This window comes from Thalassophryne amazonica, chromosome 22, assembly GCF_902500255.1.
Source record: "Thalassophryne amazonica chromosome 22, fThaAma1.1, whole genome shotgun sequence".
Lineage (NCBI taxonomy): Eukaryota > Metazoa > Chordata > Actinopteri > Batrachoidiformes > Batrachoididae > Thalassophryne > Thalassophryne amazonica.
In genome coordinates this window covers 11734551-11758654 of record NC_047124.1, presented here as the reverse complement: position 1 = coordinate 11758654, position 24104 = coordinate 11734551, and the positions used below count along the sequence as shown (strand labels likewise).

Here is a 24104-nt window from a genome sequence, read left to right as displayed (position 1 = left end):
AGTGCGGTGTGACTCGGCTGACGTGCAGCTTCCCATCTGAAGATGAAGGCTAGTAATGATTTTTGATTGATTTTTTTTTTTTTTTTTTCCCCTCAGGATCAAAGAATGGGTGGACCAGATGCAGAAAGAGTTGGTCACACTAATCGAAGATGGCAGCAACATGCAGCAGCTAATACAGGTAAACATCACATTCTGATGATGAAACAGTTTATGCTGTTTTATTTCATTAACCTCCTTCAGCTATAAAAAGACGTTATACTGTATCGCGTCTAAACACAGCAGCTTTGTTTAAGACGTAGACGTTTTGCTTCGTGCCACCAGTTCCGCTGCTATCGTGCAGTGCACAATGCTGACCTCAAAGTTAGCCTTGATATCCGCTAATTGAGTGGCTAGCTGTGATGTCCTTGAAGGCCACGTTCTATGAAGATCTGGCCTTCCGGTACCACGCAGGCTGAACTAACTTTACTCAAATGAGACAGACACACCCGCAAAGCATTTTATGATTCAATTTGTAGTATCTCTTCTTGGTATAGCACCAAATCACAACATGAGTTGCACCAAGGTGCTGCACAAAGATAAGGTCTGACCTTGCCAACGCCCCTAAGGCCTGGTTCACATGGCAGGATAATTAGGCCGATATCGGACCCGATCTTCCCCTTCCAACAATCTTAAGGACGTCCCGACAATCATGATGATGCTAAAGATAATCTTATCAGATATTCCTGTCGTGTGTGGTGTGTTAAGAGCGCTCTGATCTGCTCGGAAGGACTTCAGGAGCACTCTGACGCAAATCGGGGATATTCAACATGTTGGATTTTTTTGGCCCGATATCGCAGTGTGTGTGGTGTCCTCCGACCAAAACGAGCATGCAGCCAACTGAATGTTATGTTCACCCAATCAGAAAGTGAGGTGACGGACGTACGGAGCGGAATGTTGTGAAAGTGTAGGTACACGGACCCACAACAGGGGGCGCAATGAACGGACAATGGAGAAAAGTAAGAACAAGTTTTACTGTTGTGAAAATAGCACAACTGATACAACAATTAGCAATTTGGAGGTGTAAGCCGAAATCTGCTGGTGTCTTGTGGGCAGGCCCGAAGGTAGGAGACGTCCGTCCTCGTTGAACCGGAACCACCCAGATCTCCTCTGCCACCGAAACCCAGAAGTACTGGAACCGCCAAGTCCCGAATCCCAGGTGGCCACTGCCATCCGCTCGTCGGATCCGGTACTGCTGGCGGGAAAGAACACAAACCAACAGGTTGGGATGCGACCGCACCCGGTAGATGAGAGGGGCAAAGCCGCCTCCACCTCTTGTCACACTGAAGCAGGAAAGGTGAGTACTATATCTGAGCACTTGGCCTTCCGCTGTCCTGAAAAGTTTATAAAGTGTCGTCACACAGATATATGTGCAGAGGTGATACCTTAAACTCAAGGTGATTATCTCGGCAACTGAGGTGGAGACGCTGTCCTGCTGATATACCTCCGTACTGAGTGAAGTCAGCTGTGGTCCAGTAATGGGTGACAGCTGTCACCCTGGCTGCTCTCATCAGGCGGCGGCGCCCTCTGGTGCTGGAGCCCGCACTCCAGGCAGGGGCGCCCTCTGGTGGTGATGGGCCAGCAGTACCTCCTCTTCAGCGGCCCACACACAACAGGACCCCCCCCCTCAACGGGCGCCTCCTGGCGCGACGACCGGGCTTCTCCGGATGGCGACGGTAAAAGTCGGCCAGGAGGGCCGGGTCCAGGATGAAGCTCCTCTTCAACCCAGGAGCGTTCCTCGGGGCCGTACCCCTCCCCAGTCCAACCAGGTACTGAAGACCCCGGCCCATTCGACGGACATCGAGGAGCCGACGCACGGTCCAAGCGGTTCCCCGTCGATGATCCGGGCAGGAGGTGGTGCCGGACCCGGGGGTGCAGAGGGGTGAGGTGTGATGATGGGGCTTATCCAGGAGACATGGAACCACTGGGGATCCGCAGCGAGGCCGGCAGCTGAAGCCTCACTGCGGCGGGATTGATGATTTTGCGGATTTTGAAGGGACCGATGTATCGTTCTTGGAGCTTGGGGGAGTCCATTGAAGGGGAATGTCCTTGGTGGACAACCACACTTCCTGCCCAGGACGATACGTGGGAGCCGGGGCCTGCCGCGGTCTGCATGTGTTTTCGCCCTCGTCCGGGCCTTCAACAAGGCAGAGCGGGCGCACGCCACACCCGACGGGCACCTCCGTAGGTGGGCCTGGACCGAGGCACACCGACCTCTCCCTCGACCACCGGAAACAAGGGGGCTGATACCCCAAGCACACCTCAAACGGGGAGAGGCCGGTGGCAGATGACACTTGGCTGTTGTGAGCGTACTCGATCCAGGCCAGGTGGTAACTCCAGGCCGTCGGTGCGCGGCTGTCACACAGCGTAGTGTCTGCTCCAATTCCTGATTCCCCGCTCTGCTTGCCCGTTGGTCTGGGGGTGATACCCAGACGAGAGGCTGACCGTGGCCCCCAGGTTCCCGGCAAAAACTCCTCCAGACGTGTGAGGTGAACTGGGACCGCGATCGGAGACGATGTCTGATGGGATGCCATGCAGACGGACGCGTGGTGGACCAGGAGGTCCGCTGTCTCCTGGGCCTTTGGAAGCTTCGGGAGGGCCACGAAGTGGGCCGCCTTGGAGAAACGGTCCCACTATCATGAAGACGACGGTGTTTCCCTGGGACGGCGGAGACCCGTGACGAAGTCCAGGCCGATATGGGACCAGGGGCGATGAGGCACGGGCAGTGGCTGTAGCTGCCCTGAGGTCTTCTTGTGGTCAGCCTTGCCCCTGGCGCAGGTGGTACAGGCCTGGATGTAGTCCCGGACGTCGGCCTCCAGGGATGCCCACCAGAAGCGTTGCCGGACGACTGTCACGGTCCTTCGCACCCCTGGGTGACAGGAGAGCTTAGAACCGTGACAGAAGTCCAGGACTGCAGCCCTAGCCTCTGGTGGGACGTATAGTTTGTCCTTTGGTCCGTTTCCGGGGTCCGGGACACGGGTCAGGGCCTCCCGGACGGTCTTCTCCACGTCCCAGGTGAGGGCGGCCACGATAGCGGACTCCGGGATGATGGGATCCGGGGGATCCGACGGTTCCGTTTTGACTTCATCCTCGTGCACCCGGGACAATGCGTCCGATCTTTGATTCTTGTCCCGGGGCGTGTAGGTAATCCGGAAGTCAAAACGGCCAAAGAACAGTGACCAGCGGCTTGCCTGGGGTTTCAGACGCTTAGCGGGTCCTGATGTACTCCAGGTTCCGATGGTCAGTGAAAACCGTGAATGGCACGGCTGTTCCCTCCAACAGATGTCTCCACTCTTCGAGGGCCTCTTTCACAGCAGGAGTTCCCGATTGCCGACGTCATAATTCCGTTCAGCGGGGGTCAACCTGCGAGAGAAATAGGCACACGGGTGAAGGACCTTATCGGTCTTCCCACTCTGGGAGAGCACCGCTCCTATCCCTGAGTCCGAGGCATCCACTTCAACCACTAACTGGCGGCTAGGATCGGGCTGCACCAGAACTGGTGCAGACGAGAAGCGCCGTTCAACTCCTTGAACGCGGCCTCGCACCGGTCCGACCAGGTGAAGGGAACTTTTGGAGAGGTCAGGGCTGTCAGGGGGCTAACTACCTGACTGTAGCCCTTAATGAACCTCCTATAGAAATTAGCAAAGCCGAGGAACTGTTGCAGCTTCCTACGGCTTGTGGGTTGGGGCCAATCTCTCACCGCCGCAACCTTGGCCGGATCCGGGCGACGGAGTTAGAGGAGATGATAACCCCAGGAAGGACAAAGAAGTGTGGTGGAACTCACACTTCTCGCCATTCACAAACAGACGGTTCTCCAACAACCGCTGCAGGACCTGACGGACATGCCGGACATGAGTCTCAGGATCCGGGAAAAGATGAGTATATCGTCTAGATATACGAAGACGAACCGGTGCAGGAAGTCCCGCAAGACCATCGTTTACCAACGCTTGGAAGGTCGCGGGGAGCATTAGTGAGACCGAACGGCATGACCAGGTACTCAAATGACCTAAGGGGGTTAAATGCCGTCTTCCATTTGTCTCCCTTCCGAATCCGAACCAAATGATACGCATTCCTAAGATCCAGCTTGGTGAAAATCTTGGCTCCATGCAAGGGGGTGAACACTGAATCCAACAAGGGCAACGGGTATCGGTTGCGGACCGTGATCTCGTTCAACCCCCTGTAATCAATGCATGGACGAAGTCCGCCATCTTTTTTACCCACAAAAAAGAAACCTGCGCCCATCGGTGAGGTGGAATTCCGGATCAACCCAGCGGCTAATGAGTCCCGGATGTAGGTCTCCATTGATTCGCGTTCCGGCCGTGAGAGGTTGTACAGCCTACTGGACGGGAACTCACTGCCTGGAACCAAATCAATGGCACAATTGTACGGGCGGTGGGGAGGAAGCGTGAGAGCCAGATCCTTGCTGAACACGTCAGCGAGGTCATGGTACTCCGCTGGCACCGCCTTCAGATTGGGCGGGACTCGGACCTCCTCCTTAGCTTGGGAGCCGGGAGGAACCGAGGAACCGAGACACTCCCGATGGCAGGTTTCGCTCCACTGCCACCACTACCCCGGACGGCCAATCAATCCGGGGATTGTGCTTAAGCATCCATGGAAACCCTAAAACCACACGGGAGGTGGCCTGAGTCACGAAGAATTCGATCACCTCCCGGTGGTTACCTGACACCACCAGAGTTACTGGAGGTGTCTTATGCGTGATTGGTGGGAGTAGGGAGCCATCTAGTGCTCGAACCTGCACAGGCGAGGTAAGAGCCACCAGAGGGAGCCCTATCTCCTGGCCCAATCTGCTGTCAAGCAGATTCCCCTCAGAGCCCGTGTCCACCAGTGCTGGGGCCTTCAGGGTTGAATCCTCATACAGGATTGTGACTGGGAGTCGTGTAGCAATGTGGGTGTGTCCCACGTGAATGTTTTGGCCCACCCCTGGCCCAGTCTCTAAGGGCGGGCGTTGGAGTTTAAACCGCTCGGGGCAGTCGTTTGCCATATGCTCACTCGAGGCCACAAACATAACAAGCTCCGTGGGCCCGCCTCCTTTGTGCTCCAGGTGCCCTAAATGTTGCCCTGCTCGTGTCCATAGCTTCGTCAGCAGGGGGAGCCGTAAGCGCACGGAGCGCAGGAACAGAGGAGCGTGGGGAGGGCGGAGCTCGATCGGACCCGGAAGGGAGAGGGACGACGCGTGCCTGGCCACGCCCTTCGCCTCGTTCCCGACGGCGTTCTTCTAACCGGTTGTCGAGTCGTATGACTAGATCAATGAGCCCATCTAAATCTCGCGGTTCGTCCTTAGCCACCAGGTGCTCTTTTAGGACCAGAGACAGTCCGTTTACAAAGGCAGCACGGAGGGCAGTGCTATTCCAGCCGGATCTCGCCGCCGCGATGCGAAAGGCGACTGCATAGGCAGCTGCGCTCCGACGTCCCTGTCGCATGGACAGTAGTGCGGTTTGAAGCGGACTCTCCTCTGTTGGGATGATCGAACACCGTTCTGAGCTCCCGTACAAACCCATCGTAAGTATGAAGGAGCCGAGAGTTCTGCTCCCAGAGCGCTGTAGCCCAAGCGCGTGCCTCCCCCGCGAAGCAGGTTTATCACATAGCTACTTTGCTAGCATCCGTCGCGTACATCACGGGACGCTGAGCGAAGACGAGCGAACACTGCATAAGAAAGTCCGCGCACGTCTCCACACAGCCTCCGTACGGTTCTGGAGGGCTTATGTATGCTTCTGGGGACGGAGGGAGGGACCGTTGAACGACCAGTGGAACGTTACTTTCGCGCGCAGGGTCCTCGGGAGGGAGAGCCGCAGCGGCGCCCGAAGGCGTGCCTCCACTTGTGCGGCGAGAGCCTCCACCCTGCGGTTTAGGAGAACGTGTTGCTCGGTCATCAAATCGATCCGAGAGGTGAAAGCGGTGAGGATCCGCTGCAACTCACCGATTACCCCTCCCGAGCCTCCGCCACGTCTTGGTCTTCCAGTGGCCGTTCAACAGCCGGTTGACGCCCCTCGGGATCCATGACGCTGGCCGAGATATCCTGTTGTGAAAGTGTAGGTACACGGACCCACAACAGGGGCGCAATGAACGGACAATGGAGAAAAGTAAGAACAAGTTTTACTGTTGTGAAAATAGCACAACTGATACAACAATTAGCAATTTGGAGGTGTAAGCCGAATCTGCTGGTGTCTTGTGGGCAGGCCCGAAGGTAGGAGAACGTCCGTCCTCGTTGAACCGGAACCACCCAGATCTCCTCTGCCACCGAAACCCAGAAGTACTGGAACCCGCCAAGTCCCGAATCCCCAGGTGGCCACTGCCTCCGCTCGTCGGATCCGGTACTGCTGGCGGGAAAGAACACAAACACACAGGTTGGGATGCGACCGCACCCGGTAGATGAGAGGGGCAAAGCCGCCTCCACCTCTTGTCACACTGAAGCAGGAAAGGTGAGTACTTATCTGAGCACTTGGCCTTCCGCTGTCCTGAAAAGTTTATAAAGTGTCGTCACACAGATATATGTTGCAGAGGTGATTACCTTAAACTCAAGGTGATATCTCGGCACTGAGGTGGAGACGCTGTCCTGCTGATATACCTCCGTACTGAGTGAAGTCAGCTGTGTCCAGTAATGGGTGACAGCTGTCACCCTGGCTGCTCTCATCAGGCGGCGGCGCCCTCTGGTGCCTGGAGCCCGCACTCCAGGCAGGGCGCCCTCTGGTGGTGATGGGCCAGCAGTACCTCCTCTTCAGCGGCCCACACACAACACGGAAAATAAAATCAAAACAGCTGTTATGACTCACCAGAAAGTCCAGTGCTCGAGCTGTCCCCACTCCTTTAACAACGCCTTTTCTTTTTCTTTTGGATCGTTTTCCCCTCTGTTTTAAATAGTCCACAAAAGTATCTCCGTTTGTTTACTCTGAAGTCACGTTTAATCTCGAGAGATTTTGCGAGATTTCCTGTCTGAGCTGGGAATGTTCGTGTGTGAAATCTGTTCGTGTGTGGTGGTGTTGTCCTTACCGTGTGGCTGAACACCACACACTGTACGACCAACACTGTTAGAGCTATGATTTTTTATCTTCACGTGTGTGGTCTCTCAGGTTTTGGAAACCTAAAGATAATTTTAAAATCCTGTCATGTGAACCAGGCTTAAGCAAGCACGCTCACGTCATTAGCTTATTCCAGCCCTGGGTATCAAAATCCAACATCTTGTTTGTGTTGTGACACCTGGATCACAGATCAATAGGGAATAGCCTGTTGGGTTGAGGTAGGGTGGGGACCTTGTGGACCCCGTGGCCGCTACGGTGGCCATGAAGGCCCAACAGGAACCCTGAACACGAGACGGCTAACAAGGCTCTGGGGAATCAAGAAGTCCTTAACAGTGGATCAGGCAGAGAAGGTGATGACTCAGAAGCTCTATGAAGGTTGCACCAGGTCCTCATATCCCCGATTGTCTGGGATTTCCCAGGCCTCAGACCAGGCTGAGGATCTGTGAAGGACCATGTGTTTTTTTGCAATACGACGTCCCCATGTTCAACAAACCCACAAACAGCCGTCTCTAGAAGAGACCATCTTCTTTGCCACTGAGGGATTGTCACAACGATGATTCCAGCCCTGCCCCCAACTCCGAGCAACCTTAACAGCTGCACATGACAAGCTAGCAAAGTGGGCGTCACCCATAGTTTTGTAGAATTTTGCAATACATTTTATATTTATAAAAGTAAACCCCTTCGGTTGCTCCCTTGTTTTCACTCGGGGTCACCACAGCAGATCCAAAGTGGACTTGCATGTTGGATTTGGCACATATTTTACGCCGGATGCCCTTCCAGACACATCTCAACATTACATTTACAAATAATGCTTATTCATATTTATATATATAAGCCCAGGGTCGAGCCTCCTCCCCAATTTCCTGACACAACAAACCCCCCAGATAGAAGACCCCCCCACAAATATAGAAAACTAAATAAACACACATCTGTGAGGCTGGAAAGGCAGCATTTAGTTGATTTTGAAGTGGTAACTACTTAAATATCATCTACTTTGGGCTAGAAAACAACACACCCACACCGAAGGAGGAAGTGGGAAGCAGGAAGAAAGTGGCGGCTGCTGTGGTGATTTTTTTTTTTTTTTTTTTTTGGTCTTCTTCCAGAAAGTTGAATTTATATTTCCTTCTATCAAGTTGCACATGACACATTTCAAAATGCAAAGTGCAAAAGAATGAAAATTCCTTTTTTTTTTAAATCAATGCTTTCCCAGGAGGAGTGGGGGATCTGTCTCCCCCTGGTGGTCAACAGTGTCCTCAGAGTAGAGGAACAACACAATCTAAACATTCTGTGGTGTTTTTTTTTTTTTGTTTTTTTTTTTATTACTTCTGCGTTAAATCCACACATGTGGAGGATGAAGACAAATACACACACACACACACACACACACACACACACACACACACACACACACACACACACACACACACACACACACACACACACACACACACACACACACACACACACACACACACCTCAGTTCTGTGGATTGAATGTTGCATTTTGAAGTCCCCCTTAGGCTGCTAAATAATTGGCTGTTTGGCATTTGTTTGTTTCTTTTGCTGGAACATATTCCACAGCACAGCAAATAGTCTGGTTACATAATGTGACACTGCAATTTAATCACGGGAGTTGTAGACTTAAAGCAAAAACAAATCTCAAGTGAAGTCCTGTGAAGAATACAAGACATCCAGTGAAATCTGTATCAAATGTACCCCTTTAATTTCTGAATTATTGAGTCTTACTGATCCAGATTCCTTTTATGGTCTCAGATATATCACAATCACAAAACGCACTTCAGCGTGGAGACCAACAACGCAGCGGAGCTGGTGGCGACGGCTGCAGGGAACATCGAGAAGCTGCTGGAGAACCGATCGGAAGCCCTGAAGGTGAGTCCAGCGAGCTTCAGCCACGTTATCTTACGCAAGCGGCGCTACCAGCTAGCGCTGCTGTTATCGCGCTGACATCATCTTGAGACGGGGATGTTAAAAAAAACAGATTTTTAGGTCGAGTCTCTCGGTGCCGACACAGAAACAATCTGCTTCTCCTCGCCTCAACTCAGAAGAGACGCTGGAACGCTGCTCCAGGCCGTGCAGTGATCTGACATGATCGGACATCCTGCAGCGACGTGACTTAATCCGATGTTACCAGTCTGGGTTTTGAGATGACACAAAAGTCTGACAAATTTTCTCTATGCTTCTGTTTTGCACAAAAAAACATGTCATGCATAGTGTCATTGATGCAAGATCTTTCCGATAAACAAAGGCTGATTGATTTTGACTGTTTGAAAATACAAATTGTGTATTAAAAAGTGAACTCATTAGTATTTAGCTTCGTAAATTGCCTTAGAATACAAGGAAAAACCACAGATATCTGTTTTGTTTTGGGTTTTTTTTTTCAAGGTTTGGCATGTCCCTCGACTGCCCCCCTACCCCCACATAAATCTAGATCCGCCCCTGTTCTGTATCCACTGAGCCCTGATCGTCCACGCCAGCTGTTGTTGGACATCGTTTCTCTGAAGGAAAATGGAGGCTTTTTAACAAAGATGATCTGTGGTGCAAAGCATGTGGTCCTGTGGTTCCTTTCGGAGAGTGGGCGTGGTCAGAAGCAGCTCCTTTCCATTTAAAGCGACACACACTTGGAGTTGATTTTTGTTTCACGATGCACCACTTCAATGCATCTACAGTGTTTTTATTTTTTTGCTCCAAACATGAGTTAAAAAGACAGTTTGTGACCTGTTAGCGTGCTGAAAACATGCACAATACGACCCCTTTAAAGTCCTTTTTGTTGCTGTGGTTTCATTGATTGAATCATCTGTCCAGAGCAGCGGTGAGGTTTTTTCTTCTCGTTGGGCGACGAGGGACAGTTGGTGTTCTGGCAGAGAAATCCAGCTGCAGTGAGAAAGAGACGAGACGATGTTGCAAAAAGTGCGAGAAACAAGCGACTCGGCACCGATGAAACGTTCCTTATCTAAACACCGTATGCTGGTGTTTTCTATCCTGCCAATAACTGCGTTTACTTGTGGCAGCAGCGATATCTATGCGACTGAAGCGTGGTGACTGTAAATGGTTTCCTCCCTAATGAAATGGAATGGATCCATAGTGGTGGCAATAAATAGATTTAAGGGATCGTAAATCATCGCTGGTCCACTCGGCTGATTTATGCATTGAAATGGCGTCATGGTAAAAAGTATCTGCCATGTTCTTGAACTGACCTACCCCAGTGTAATCTGTTTTCCATCCTGTCGTCTTTATTCAATCAATATCTAGAGCCTCTTTAACTCCTCTTGTTCTCTTCTTTGTCTGTCAGACACACAACCAGCACCAGATATGGTTTTATTGTGCGACTGAATGGATTTTTTTTTTTTTTTTGAGTTTTCAGGTGACATTTTTAACTGTATTAGAAAATACATTAATTTTAATTCCATCCAAATGGCACTTGTTGTATTCTGGTGCCTCATTGTGGAACTCCTACATTAACAGTTGGTTTTTCAGCACGCTGGTTGTCTCTATATACGGTGCCTCAGCTTTGGGCCTGGGACTAGTGGACACACCAGTCTCCGCCAGACCCTCAGTGTTGAGTTTTCCGGGTAGTTTTATGGTAACTGAAATGCTCATCCTGCCACCAATTCCCACCAGAGAGGACCACCACCTATAGGCTCAGAATGCACACACGAAAAAAACAACAACAAAAAAAAACACACAAACACACACACGATGGCCGTTGACAGGACACCAACCATCCGTCCACTGTTGAGGTTCTCAGTGGCTGAAGAAGGCAAAGTGGATCCCCTTGTTTCCCCTTGATGTGGCAGGTAGAAGGTTACTTTCAAGTGATGGGGGACGCCCAGGGTGGTTGCCATCCAGGACTCAATACTAGGGGAGCTATGACCACTACCTTTGCACCCCCCACAGGACTAAACCAAACCGACTGTTAGGTTCCTTAGATGACCCCAAAACACAATCAGGATGTTCCCAAAAATAAAAACTGGTCTCAAGCCAGTTATCCAAGATGGCTGCCAAAATAGTGTTTGTTTTTTTTTCACTAAAACACCTATACACAACATATAAACAACTTAAATGTCACAGAGATTCAATGGGAAGACCATTGCAGGTCACAGCAAACTCATTTGTGCCTAAACTAAATTCATACATGGGGTTCTGATTCAAAATGGCATCCAAAATGGCCACCAATAGAACCTTATTAAAATGCATAGTAGGAACAAACAATAGACAAACTTAATAATGACAGAAATCATTGGTGTTTTAGTGAAAAAAAAAAAACCTATTTTGGCAGCCATCTTGGACGCCATCTTGGATAACTGTCTTGAGGCCAGTTTTTATTTTTGGGAACATCCTGATTGTGTTTTGGGGTCATCTAAGGAACCTAAAACAGTTGGTTTGGTTTAGTCCTGGGGTTGGGGGAGAGTGCAAAGGTAGTGGTCATAGCTCCCCTAGTACAAGGCAGTTCCATAGTGTGACTGATAAAGCACTGGCTCCTGTTTCCAGACCTGACCTGATTTGTAGACCATGAATACACCTGAAAACTCAAAACATACATTTATATATCTGACTGTTGCTCAATAATACTGCAGTTCAACATCACAACTCTTGGTGGTGCTATTGTGCAAAGCTAATCACTTGCTTTGTTTGTTGCTTTGTGCTTTTTTTTTCCCAGTTCCCTTGACAAATTCTCCTCCTGCTTTTTCAACCAGTTGGCATTTTTTGGACGAGAGACAGTATTCCCTGGGACACGCCCAAGGAAACTGTCCTCTGCACCTCCACATTGGCCTTAACTGTTTTTGAAAATCCACGTCTCATTAAAAACCAGCACTGATCCAATTTCTGTGCTGAGTGTTATTAGACTGTTGTGAAGCCTGAATCATGAGCAGGATAATGGACCCAAGATCAAACATTTTATTTTGAAAGACAGAAGCAATGACAAAGACCAGACCATGAATCTGTAGTTCGGCCAAAATAATGCTAAATTTCTAGGCGTAATCCTGTCAGAATATAGTTTGTGGTGTTAGAAACTAGTTGAGGTTCACTGATTTAGAGGAAAGATGCGTTAATTTCTCTCTCAGCATCACTATTCTACATATCGATATATCCCAGAAGACCTTTTGTCAACATTCAGTGTGAAATTCGGTGTATTATGTGTGCACGCATGCGCAGCTGTGATGTACTTTTCCATTTGTCGCATATTATTGCACCATGAACTGTAGAGGGCAGTGCTGGTGCTTCTGCAGGAAACTATCAAATGTACACTTTGGGAATAAATTCTCATGAAATAAACAAAATTTATTATGACGGTTTTAGTCGAGAACATTAACCTCTTCAACGCATCTGAAGATGTTCTGCTGGAAATAAACTTCTGGCTTGTGGCTCTTTGCTCTACAGTGCAGCAGCTCATCTCTGTGTGTGTGTGTGTGTGTGTGTGTGTGTGTGTGTGTGTGTGTGTGTGTGTGTGTGTGTGTGTGTGTGTGTGTGTGTGTCAGCCATCATCAATGAACACAATCTCATTAGGACGATGGCTGCTGTCTTGAACTTTTGTCGTCCATCAGTCTGACATCTCGACATCCTGTCGCCTTCCAATGTGCTCCATGCCACAGTTCTCCTGACCTGCACAGCTCAAACATTTTTAAGCAAAATCTAAGCAATTAAACATGACACACTTTGACATATTTCCAGCTTCAGTCCATCCTACACCACAGAGCTGAATCTGGTGTCTTTATACGTAGGTGTGATGTCAGATCTCCTCTCTGATGTTCTGACCACCTCTCACTTGGTTCTGATCAATTATTGAAGCTTCCGCTTAACTGTGCTTTTTTTATGGGGCATGTGGTTAACGTCTTCTCTGCCAAATTTCTCTTCACTGGCGGACGAAGTAGTTGTGTTCATTTATCACATAAATGAGTCAATGTTGCCATTGGTTACACAGCAGCATGGCATTGGCAGAGTGAAAAACTCTTCGATATCAGCAAATAATAAACACGCTGTAAAAACCTAAACTGACACCAACACAAGCCAATAAAAGGAGATAATTCCACTCGTGCACATTTCAGAATGAACTCTACACTGTGTTGAATTTGGGGGTGTTTATTATCCTGAAATGAAAAATAACGTTCATAACCATCTGTTCATTAATGTATATTTTCCTGCAATAATCAATCAGTGTGTATTCATAATCTGAGAATGGGCCCTTCACAGTTACACAGGAACTAGGCCGCCTTGTTGCACCACTATTTTCGTAGAGTAGCCCAAAAACGTCAGACTTAAGACCCTGTCACACCTTGAAGATTTAGCCTGCGTTTGCGGCCATATTAAAAATGTTACCATATCTCACGGCATGTTGTGATTCAGCAGCACAAAATATACATTAATCTATTCTCACAAAAACCGCCACATTTCTGGAACGGGAGCATGAATTTATTCTAATACATTACATTACGGCTGCACGAAATGAAAAGTGAAGCGGGGGGGGGGGGGGTGGTGGTTATGGTTAGGGTTGGGAGAAGGAGTAGGGTTAGTTTAAAGTTATGGTTAGGTTGGGGGAAGGAGTAGGGTTAGGTTATGTTTATGGTTAGGGTTGGGGAAGGAGTAGGGTTAGGTTATGGTTAGGGTTGGGGGGTAGCAGTAGGGTTAGTTTAAAGTTATGGTTAGGTTGGGGGAAGGAGTAGGGTTACGTTATGTTAGGGTTGGTGGAAGGAGTAGAGTTAGGTTAGGGTTGGGGAAGGAGTAGAGTTCGGTTATGGTTAGGGTGGGGGAAGGAGTAGGGCTAGGTTATGGTTATGGTTGGGGAAGGAGTAGGGTTAGGTTATGGTTAGGGTTGGGGGAAGAATAGGTTAGGTTATGGTTAGGTTAGGGGAAGGAGTAGGGTTAGGTTAAAGTTATGGTTAGGGTTGGGGGATAGGAGTAGGGTTTGGTTATGGGTAGGTTGGGGAAGAATTAGGGTTAGGTTAAAGTTATGGTTAGGGTTGGGGGATAGGAGTAGGGTTAGGTTAAAGTTATGGTTATGGGTAGGTTGGGGAAGGAGGAGGGTTAGCTTATGCTTATGGTTAGGGTTGGGGGTGGGAGTAGGGTTAGGTTATGGTTAGGGTTGGGGGAAGGAGTAGGGTTAGTAATAGTGAGTTTAAAAAAAAGTCACGAAAATTTGAATCATTTTGTGACGGGAGCGCGAAAAAAACTCATGAGACTGGGTTGTAAAAATGCTGGCACACACTGTTATATGTCTAGTCTGCATTTATTCTGTACGGAAACTGGAACACTGAAAGGGAAAAAAGAAGAATCAACAGTTGCTCCCCTGGTTACTAACGCAGGCCACCAAGTACAAGAACTCTTCTTTTATGAAGTAGATGAAATATATATATATATATATATATATATATATATATATATATGTGTGTGTATGTGTGTGTGTATAGGTGACGATCAGGGTTGGGTAGGATTACTTTGAAATGTAATCAGATTACAAGTAATCCAAATGTATGTACATACATACATGTAATCCACAGGTATTCCCTTCAAAGTAATCCTACCCAACCTTGGCGACGATATAATGCGAATACAAACACTCATTCCAGACACTATGTTGAAAAGTGATCCAATATTAGCATTTGACTAGCCAACTCTGTCATTGTCAACCACTTTGACAGCAGTTGGATTGAATGCACATGCTAACTTCTAAAGCATGACAGCGTATGCTAACAACCGCTGTATTAAAGAAATTGCTCACTGTCCTTACAGTTAGCAGATACAGACACACATAAACTGTGGTTGATGATGATCACCGTTGCTGCCAACTACAGTTAGCATTGCCAAATTTGAGGATAGATGGCTGCTAAAAATACAGTTCAGAGGTAGTCAAATATGCCATGTCCAGTCTGTGTAAATAGTGATCTGCTCCACATCTGGGAATCTGTTCATTTTATTCATTTAGATAATCCATTTGAAAAAGGACACTGCTTCACACATGACCTCGCAGCTTTGACTTTTATTATCTAGAAAGCAATGTAGGATTAAACTGAATGCTAGCATCAGTCCAACCTGCTGTCTGATCTCAAGATGCCCGTAAAACTAGAGTGAGGCATGTTGGGGAAAAGAGGAAGGTTATTTTATGAAGGAGCCTTCACAAACCAACCTTGAGAAATGCTTGTTGACCAAAGAACCTGCTACAGATGAATATTGATTAATGAGGGTTAGGGTTAGGGTTAGGGACAGATTGCATTAGCACTACAGAATCTCATCCAAAAGGCTTTGGCTGCCAACCAGATAATCGGTGAACATTTTAGAAAGGAAAAAATACCAGATGTGTTCCAACCTTGTTGTTGTTATTGTTGTTGAAATCACTTTCAATGGATGGGTATTGTGAGTTTTGGCACTCTAATCACAGCAAGAAGGACCAGGGATCACTTCCACCATTGGCCACGTTCCTTGATTCCTCGTGTTTGCACGTATTTCCTCCAAACACTCTGTTTTCATCCCTATTCAAGACGGAGATTAAGTCAAACGTTCCATTGGCTGCTCTTGACTAATAACTATAGACCTGGACATTACTGGGTGCCAAACTATGGCTGCCCACTGCTTGAACTGGTCCGCTTGTGTCTAACTGTAATTATGATGGGTTTAATGCAGTGGGCAATTTTTTTTTTAATGAAATGTGCCATTTGTTGTTTTTACTGCAACTGGAACAAGACAAAGTGGGTAGATCGGTGGGATAACAGTTGGATGGAGTTTGGTTTCTGATCATGGTATCTGTCTATGCCCTTGGACAAGACACTAAATCTGCATTGTCCCAGTTCCCCTACTCAAATGTAAATGGGTACCAGTCTTGGCTGGGGAAGTAACTTGCAATGGACTGGTGTCTGGACTGGAGGGGCAGTCATAAACGCTCATCTCCTTCACACTGTTGTGTCTAGGGACAAGCTCCAGCTTTGAGCCTGAGGACCTTTCTTCTTCTGATCTACATTGATATGTCTTGTGTCAATGCCAGAAGATGCTTCTGGCATTGGATTACATTGGATTTGGACATTAGGAGATGGACTACCAGTCTGCAGACCTGGCTTCTATATTCCCGGTCATGCCACCTGTCTGTTTTTGGACAAGACACCAAGGTCCAAATCCAATACTCCCTCTTTGCCCTACCAACTCGCCCTTTCTCTTAAGGGTGATGTAGTCGGGGTGAATGGTGGGGATTGGGCCTAAATCTAGATTTTCTCATTGCACCCAGCTTTAAAAGGGTACCAGGGGAGCCATAGACTCTTATCCGCTTCATGCTATGATATCCAGGGATGATCACCAGCACCAATGGGACTCAGGGTCTGTAGATGTAAAACTTCCTTCTCCTAACGTATAATGATAAAGATCTTCTAACTGCGAGATATTTCTGGCTGTGGTTAATACAACTAGGCTAGCGTTGCATTGTGTGAAGTGGAAGGCTGGCTTGTACTCAGGGTTTGTCTGGGTGAAGATACTGCATCTTCACCCATTGCCACATCCATTGCATCACAGAACTGCCTTGGAGACTGGATGGCAACCACCCAGGCAGACAACCAGTCCATCCCCACCTGCTCAAACTAACAATGTATCTGCTGCAGCCAGGTAAACTTTAAGCCAGGCTTGCCTTACGACATGAAAATAAAATAACTGGACTCTCTTATGATGCTCTTCAGTATGGAGTGAATCACAGATGGGGCAGATTGCCATGCCACCCTGGTTGTCTGGCAACAAAGAGCATTCTAATCAGATTGGCTCCTAAAAATGCACCGGTTCTGGTTTCTTATTTTCTGCAGTTCTTCCTACAACTCGACAGTGGGCACACATAGTGCTAAAAGTCGCATTCAAGAACCCTCAACCAGTTTTCTTTTAAAGAAAATTACCTTTGTAACAGGACTCATTAAACAGTCTTAAGAGGAGAGTAGGCACATTTGAACAATTACAGAGGAGTCGCTGATCTCCAGCGTGTGGAAGTGTGTTATTAATGTGACACTGGATGACACGCTGTGAGTCATTAGACGCTGCTGTTAAATCCCAAATCACAGACGCTCATTAACTCCCTCACATCGTGTTGGAGTCTGTAAGAAAACCGTGCAAGCCTCGCTGGATTTTCTAATTGCGAATACCCAGAGGCAGAAAATCAAAGACATGTTGTGGGGTATTGTGTTTGCATTCTCTGAGGTCAAAGGGCAATCAGGCTCTGAGCAATCTTGCATTTTCCACTGTTCTCAATGGAGTGCTTGTGAAATTTATTGTGCAGTTTTTCAAAATTGCTGAATAATCTGCAGCTGGCAATACACAATATAAATGGCCTTTTAATGACGTATGTAAAAAGCCTCTTGTTGCCAAGTGAATTATGCTGATGGATCCCGGGCTGGAGCCAAGCTTTCAGCCTAACGAGCCTTTTGATTCGAGCTGTGCTGCAGCATGTTCTGACCAGTTATGATTAATGCTCGGAGTCCAGGTGAGAATTTAATATTACCTCCTTCAGGCTGATGTGCAGCATTGTCACTGTGGTACCTCGTATTTAGTTCTGGGTTTGGGAAGTCTTTGGAATCTTACTTACACAATAAAACAAATATACAAATTGTTTTTGAGGTCTGAGCATCAACTATCCTACAGTATACCCCATAATGACAAACTGCCAAAGAGCTTTGCAAAATGCTAAAACAAATTGCCATATTTTTAGAAATGGAAGTCACAGTGGAGTACTTGTCACAGTTGTCCAAAAGAAGAGGAAAAACATTTCACATTGATTTTTGACATGGGTTGGTACTGTTTTATCCAACAAAATGCAAAATGAATGTAATCACGGCATCATCCATTTCTAATATGCAAACAGTGTTGGTGAGCAGAAGCTAATGAGCTAATTGTTGTGCGCCTAATTGTAAGAGGTGCAAACTCAAGTAAACCATTTCTTTGGCCACTGAACAGACTATCAAAGGTGAGGTAAAAATGCAATGTAATTAAATGCTTGAAAACCTATGTGCTATTCCCCCAGCTCGTTCTGTAACACTGCCCCACACAAAGTACAAACTCAAATTATTCCGCGCTTTTAAATTTATTCAAAGCCACAATGGGAATCAGGCCTGTTTTTTAAGAACTTCTCTCAGGCATGAGATCTGCCCTTTCAGAACCAAGAACAATGGTTACAACAGCTTTATAAAACACACCATGGGCATAACAAAGGCAAACCTTATTTTGCAAAATCCTTCCCTTATTGGTCTCCGTGGACATTCAAGGGAGGTTCCACCCCCTGCCACTGACCTGCGCGATAACGGGACATGTATGATTTATAATGTAATCTGAATCACTTTGTCCTAAGTGGTGAAACTGGTTACATCCAGTTCCACATGCACATTCCAGCAGATGCACATTCCAACAGATAACAGGGAAAAGTATATGAAACTAAGGACACAATCCTAAGTAAAATAACTACTTTAATACCAAAACAAATAAAGAAAATGATAATTAAACACACAAATATATCTAACACTATTCACATTATTTTATTTATTTATTTATTCATAACAAACACCTAGTGTTAAAGTTGCATTTTTTATTCTAGTGTGGTCTTTCAGATTGAGAGTGTGATTTATTAAATGTACTTATTCTGTAATACACAGAATGTGTCATTCAGATTTTCATGTTTTACAGTCGCTGGCATCCAGCTTAATGATGTGTGATGGCTACCTTCTTCTCCAGAGTGTGAAACCTCATTTCATATACAGCAGGGGTAGCCAAGTTCGGTCCTCGAGACCCACATTCCTGACACTCTTAGTTGTCTCCCTGCTCCAACACACCTGAATCCAATGAAAGACTCGTTAGCAGACTTTTAATGAGCCTTTCATTGGATTCAGGTGTGTTGGAGCAGGGAGACAACTAAGAGTGTCAGGAAGGTAGCTCTCGAGGACCAAACTTGGCCACCCCTGATATACAGGATCGGTGTGTCACACATGCAAACAGTGCAATCTTCTGACCATAGATGACAAGGCAGTATTTTTACCCACAGGTATTTCACATAGGTAATTTCATATTTCATATTTTATCTTATTTTAGCACATATTTTATCTTAGCATTTTATATTGCTCTCTGTTTAATGTTGCACCATTATACCAAAGCAAATTCCTAGTCTGTGAATCCTGTTCATTGGCAATGGCAATAAACTTCTTCTGAGTTCTGAGTTCTGAAATACACGAGGTACAATTAGAATAGGATGAAATGAAATAAATCTCAGAAATACACAACAGATTTAAATGCTAGCAAACACTGCAGTGCAAGAAAAATGTGTTTTGAATGCATGACCAGACTGGATGGACACCCCGCTGAGTCTGGTCTGCTTGAGGTTTTTTCCTGTCGTCAAAATCGCCTGAGGGCATTTTTCCTGACCTCTGTGTGCTTGCTCAGGGGTTGGGTATGGTTGGTAGTGAAGTAGACTATATCAATTCTACAGCAAAGTAAGTCCCTTCGGCCGAACTGAAACCAAGCGCATTAACCACTTGGCCACCACCCCTGCATATCAATTCTACAGCAAAATCCCGCAAATGCTGCTACAAGCACCAAATTTGGCATGATGCCTCCCAAGATAGTACTTAACAAATCTGATCAATTGGGTAACCCAAAATGGCCACCAAAATAACTTACTGAAAAATTACTTTTTGCATTGAAAGGCTCCAATCACAATGGATTTGTTTTACATATGGCTGCCAAATCAACCCCCTAATAATTTTTTGCTCACAAAATGTCATTACTTATTTGATTTGTGTGATGCTGGTGTCAAATTGTAGGTTTTCAGACATGCCAGATTAGAGTTTTTATGTTTCAACAACGATATGATGCTCTTAGTGGCATAAATTGCCAATTGTCCATGTTGTCTGCAGATATTAAAAATTATAACACAATATATTCAACACTTAAAATCTTTTAATAGGCCAACATGCAGTAGTTTCAATCGATGAACACTTTCAAGACCTGCTGGGTGGAAACAATTAATACTAAATGTAATAAACATCACTAATTTTGTACATAAGCAAAATAAAACAATAAATACCATAAATGGCAAATAAAATATAACTAAATGGAATTGGACATCAATATCATTTTAATCTTGGACAGCATGGTGGATTAGTGGTTAGCACTGTTGCCTCACTGCAAGAAGATCATGGGTTTGATTCCCACCTGTGGCCTTTCTGTGTGGAGTTTACGTGTTCTCCGCGTGTTTACGTTGGTTTCCTCCGGGTGCTCCGGTTTCTGGAAACTGGAAATGGAAAATGGAAAAAAATGGAAGCTTTATAATTGTTCAGGTCTCAACGTAAAAGAAATCTAGATCTCAATGGGACTAACCTGGTTAAATAAGTAAAGCTTAATCAGTCAAATAGGAACATTTCTATGCAAAGTTTGATTTTCGGTAGGTCATTGAATTTTCAAATGGCCAATCGACCAGATATGCTTAGTGACATGATGAGGATCACCACACCAAATTTGCTGCTTGTACCACCAAATGTATGACTTTTTCCATTATCTGCTCCACTAGGGACGTTACTCGTGTGTAGCGCCTTAGGACAACTTATGTTGTGATTTGTTGCCATATGAATAAAGCGATTTGAATGATGAAGTACAGAAGGGAACGCAGCTCTCTCCAGGCCGGAAAGGGATTGCTGCAGAATTTAGTCCTGTATTTTGGTGCAGATGACACAAAAAAGGCACAAGTTTTCTGCTAAACTTTTAGATGCATGTGTTTTTTGGATGGATGCACCAGCGGGGATCTGGATTGCAGCTGGGTGCAGCTGTAATTGGGAGACGTTTGCAGCCAGCTGGCACACAGATAACCTCCTCAGCTGGAAGAGTTTGCTGCAGGAGGGATGAGCCATCTAAGCAGCAGACAGGAGGATGTGTGCCAGTTCCTAACAACTCAGTTCTTGTGAACTCTTAGTTTGTGTCGGGGTTAATCCGTGCTGGAAGGTCAGTGTACATAACTTTAGCTGTTACCGCACTTGTTTTCCTTTATGGCTGCATGACAGCATTCTGAAGGGTGCAAGTCTTCTATTCTTTACGGCGTCGCTCCTGTCTGGGCTCCCTGCAGGCCGAGCAGGACGGATCTGACTAAAGTGCTGCCAGTCACAACAGCAGCTGCTCATGTTTCCTCTGCTCTCCTGAGCCTCCTCACACACACATCAATGATATGGCAGGTGTGCACACGTGTCTGAGTTCTACACTGGCAGGTCTACGTGCACTCTTATCAGGCTGCCAGGAATGGGCGTCAGAAGTTCAAGTGCAAATAATAATAATAAAAAAAACAGACGAGCCTCACCCTCTTTTAAACTTGAGACTCCTACGCAGCAGACACCAAAGAATATCTGGAAAGACTTTGCATCTATTAATCCTGTGAATGTGTTGCTCGTCTGTTTTGCTTGCAGCCTTCCATCCCCTTTTACAAGCGTGCATTTGTAGAAAACCATCCAAGCGTGACAAATTTTAGAGCGCTGTGATTGATCGCAAGAAAGCCTGGGCTCCACTTCGTCATAGTTATTGTTGGGAAAGTGTAGTGACACGGACCCACAACAGGGGGCGTAAATGAACGGACAATGGAAGGAGACAAATTATAACACTTTACTGTTGTGAATGTCACAACCAAACACAGCAGATTCAGAATGTGCAACAGTCAATTAATAAAGGTGGTCGTGTGGGCAGGCTCGACGATAGGAGACGCCCGTCTGGAAACGAACCGGAACCACACGATTTCCACCGCCACCTGAACCCGAGGAATACTGGAGCCGCCAAGTCCCGGAGTCCCCAGGTGGCCACCTTCCCGGCGTGTCGGATCTGGTACTGCTGGCAGAAAGCAAAAGACAGCCAAAGGGTGGGTGTGTGAACACCCAGTAACACTGGTGGGAATTCCACCTCCACCTCTCACTCAACACGTTGCAGCGGTCTCAGATGAAAAAGAGCGCCGTCTTGCACAGCCTCTGTAAAAACGACCGGTTCTCCTGCAAACACTCACAATAACAGATTTATAAATCACAAAACGGCTGAGGATATTACCTCCAGATGAAGATGATATCTCGGCAGTTTGGTGGAGGTGTCTTCCTGCTTTTATACCAGATGTGATGATTAGTGACAGCTGTCACGGATGATGGGTGACAGCTGTCACCACGGCTTGTTCCTGAGGCGGCAGCGCCCTCTCGTGCCTGAAGCCCGCACTTCAGGCAGGGCGCCTCCTGGTGGTGGGCCAGCAGTACCCCCTCTTCAGCGGCCCACACAACAGTTATCATGTAATAAAACATCAAAGCAGGGGAAAAAACACTTTAATGTGCTAGAGAGAAAGTTTAGACTATGAATTAACTGTGCTGTGTTCAGTCATTTAGTGATAATATACATATAGTTATCCAGAGTTATCCGTTAAATATTAGTAGATGGATATTTGATTTGTTATTTTTTGATGACTGTATTTTGTTGGGGGGGTGGTGAGAACCATTTTGGTAGCTCAGGATAGGAACTTTCATGGGTTAGATCTTATTTGTTGGGTACGGCACAACTGATTTCACAACTTTGAAATCTGGAGTACCTCAGGGTTCTGTTCTGGGTCCACTGTTCTCTGCATGTGGCAACTCTTTGTCAGTTGTACGTAGCTTGTACGTACTCTTTGTCAGCTTGTACGTAGCTTCTACGTAATTGATTTTCACCATAGTACTGATGACCTGCAGACATGCATACCTGTCTCTGGAGATGAGGTCTCTCAAATTGTAAAGCTTTCTTAGTTGCAGTGAAAAACCAGATGTCTAATTTCCTGCTTCTGACTGCAGAGAAGACAAAGATGTTAACCCTCCTAGAGTGAGACATCTTTATGATCATCTAACAATATAATTTGGTGACTGTGTGATTTGTCAAAGTGAAAAAAGTAAAAAAAAAAAAAAAAAATTCTCTCCATCTTTTGATTTGCATGTTATCAAGGTTGTTTGGACTGGCTTGTTTTTATTTGTGAAATACTACAGTGATTAAGCCTATCCTGTCTGTGGTGGGTGCAGAATCTTTGATCATATACACCTGTTCTGACTTCCTTTCACCGGCACCCTGTGGCTGTAAGAGCAGATTTCAAGGTTTTGCTGTTGACCTTGTGAAGCCTTATGTGCCTACCTGTGCTCTGAGGTCACAGGATGCAGGATTATTTTGTTCCCAGGGTCAAACATAAGTCAGCAGGTATCACAGCCTTTGCCTACCGGTGCAACTTTGTGGAACAATCCGACCATTTAGACAGTCCACTTCAGTTGAATCTTTTCATGGAAATCTTAAAACCTATTTATTCTCTGCTGCTTCTAATTAGTTTTCATGGTTTATCTTGTTATATTTGCTGGATTGTATGTTTTACTTGCATATGATGGTCAATATATCAATTTATTTCTGTTTTGATGGTTCATTATGGAGAGCCCGTTGTATTTTTCTGTTTTATAAAAATAATATCATTGGGATGTTATAACATCCATGCTCATACATACAGATACAGAAATTCAAGGTGCACTGTGTGATAAAATGAGTTGTATCATTTGGATGCCATGGCATACCTTTTTCTTTGCCATCTTTGTAAGTCAAAAAGGGATGCCCAAAGATTTTTTTTTTTTTACATTTGAAATATCAGGAAAAATGGTAACAAATGCACCAAATAGTGCCACCTAGTGTCTCAGTAGTGCTGCATAAAATGCACAATATGTCTGTGTACATGCAGTTTATGTATTCATTAAAAAGGCTTTTTTTTTCCATGGTCAAATTTTCTGAAAAAACAAATGATATAAATGTTGTTCTGAGGTCATGTTTCCATTCTTGTAGTCGATGCACACACTGTAGTTGCACACAAACGCGCATGAGATCTACGATCAAATCACTGGCACCCTTTTTTGCACAGTCCACTTGGCCTTTGCTCCTTCTCCAACTGAAAGGTCCCGACATCGCTGATAGTCATGGCAAATTTTTCACCTAATGACGCATCACAGAGAGGCCATCCATGTTTCAGATCAACGGATGTGTGTGGTGCACCAGTTAGGGT

At 46.2% G+C, this 24104-nt stretch overlaps 1 protein-coding gene across 1 annotated transcript in view; it reads left to right on the top strand.

Moving 5' to 3' along the window:
- Positions 1–24104, top strand: part of LOC117503713 (voltage-dependent calcium channel subunit alpha-2/delta-1-like) — a 139990-nt gene that overhangs the window by 26615 nt on the left and 89271 nt on the right. Inside the window, exons 2-3 of the mRNA XM_034162931.1 lie at positions 97–178; positions 8846–8962. Of these exons, the coding sequence (XP_034018822.1) occupies positions 97–178; positions 8846–8962 (199 nt within the window). The remainder of the gene's footprint in view (positions 1–96; positions 179–8845; positions 8963–24104) is intronic.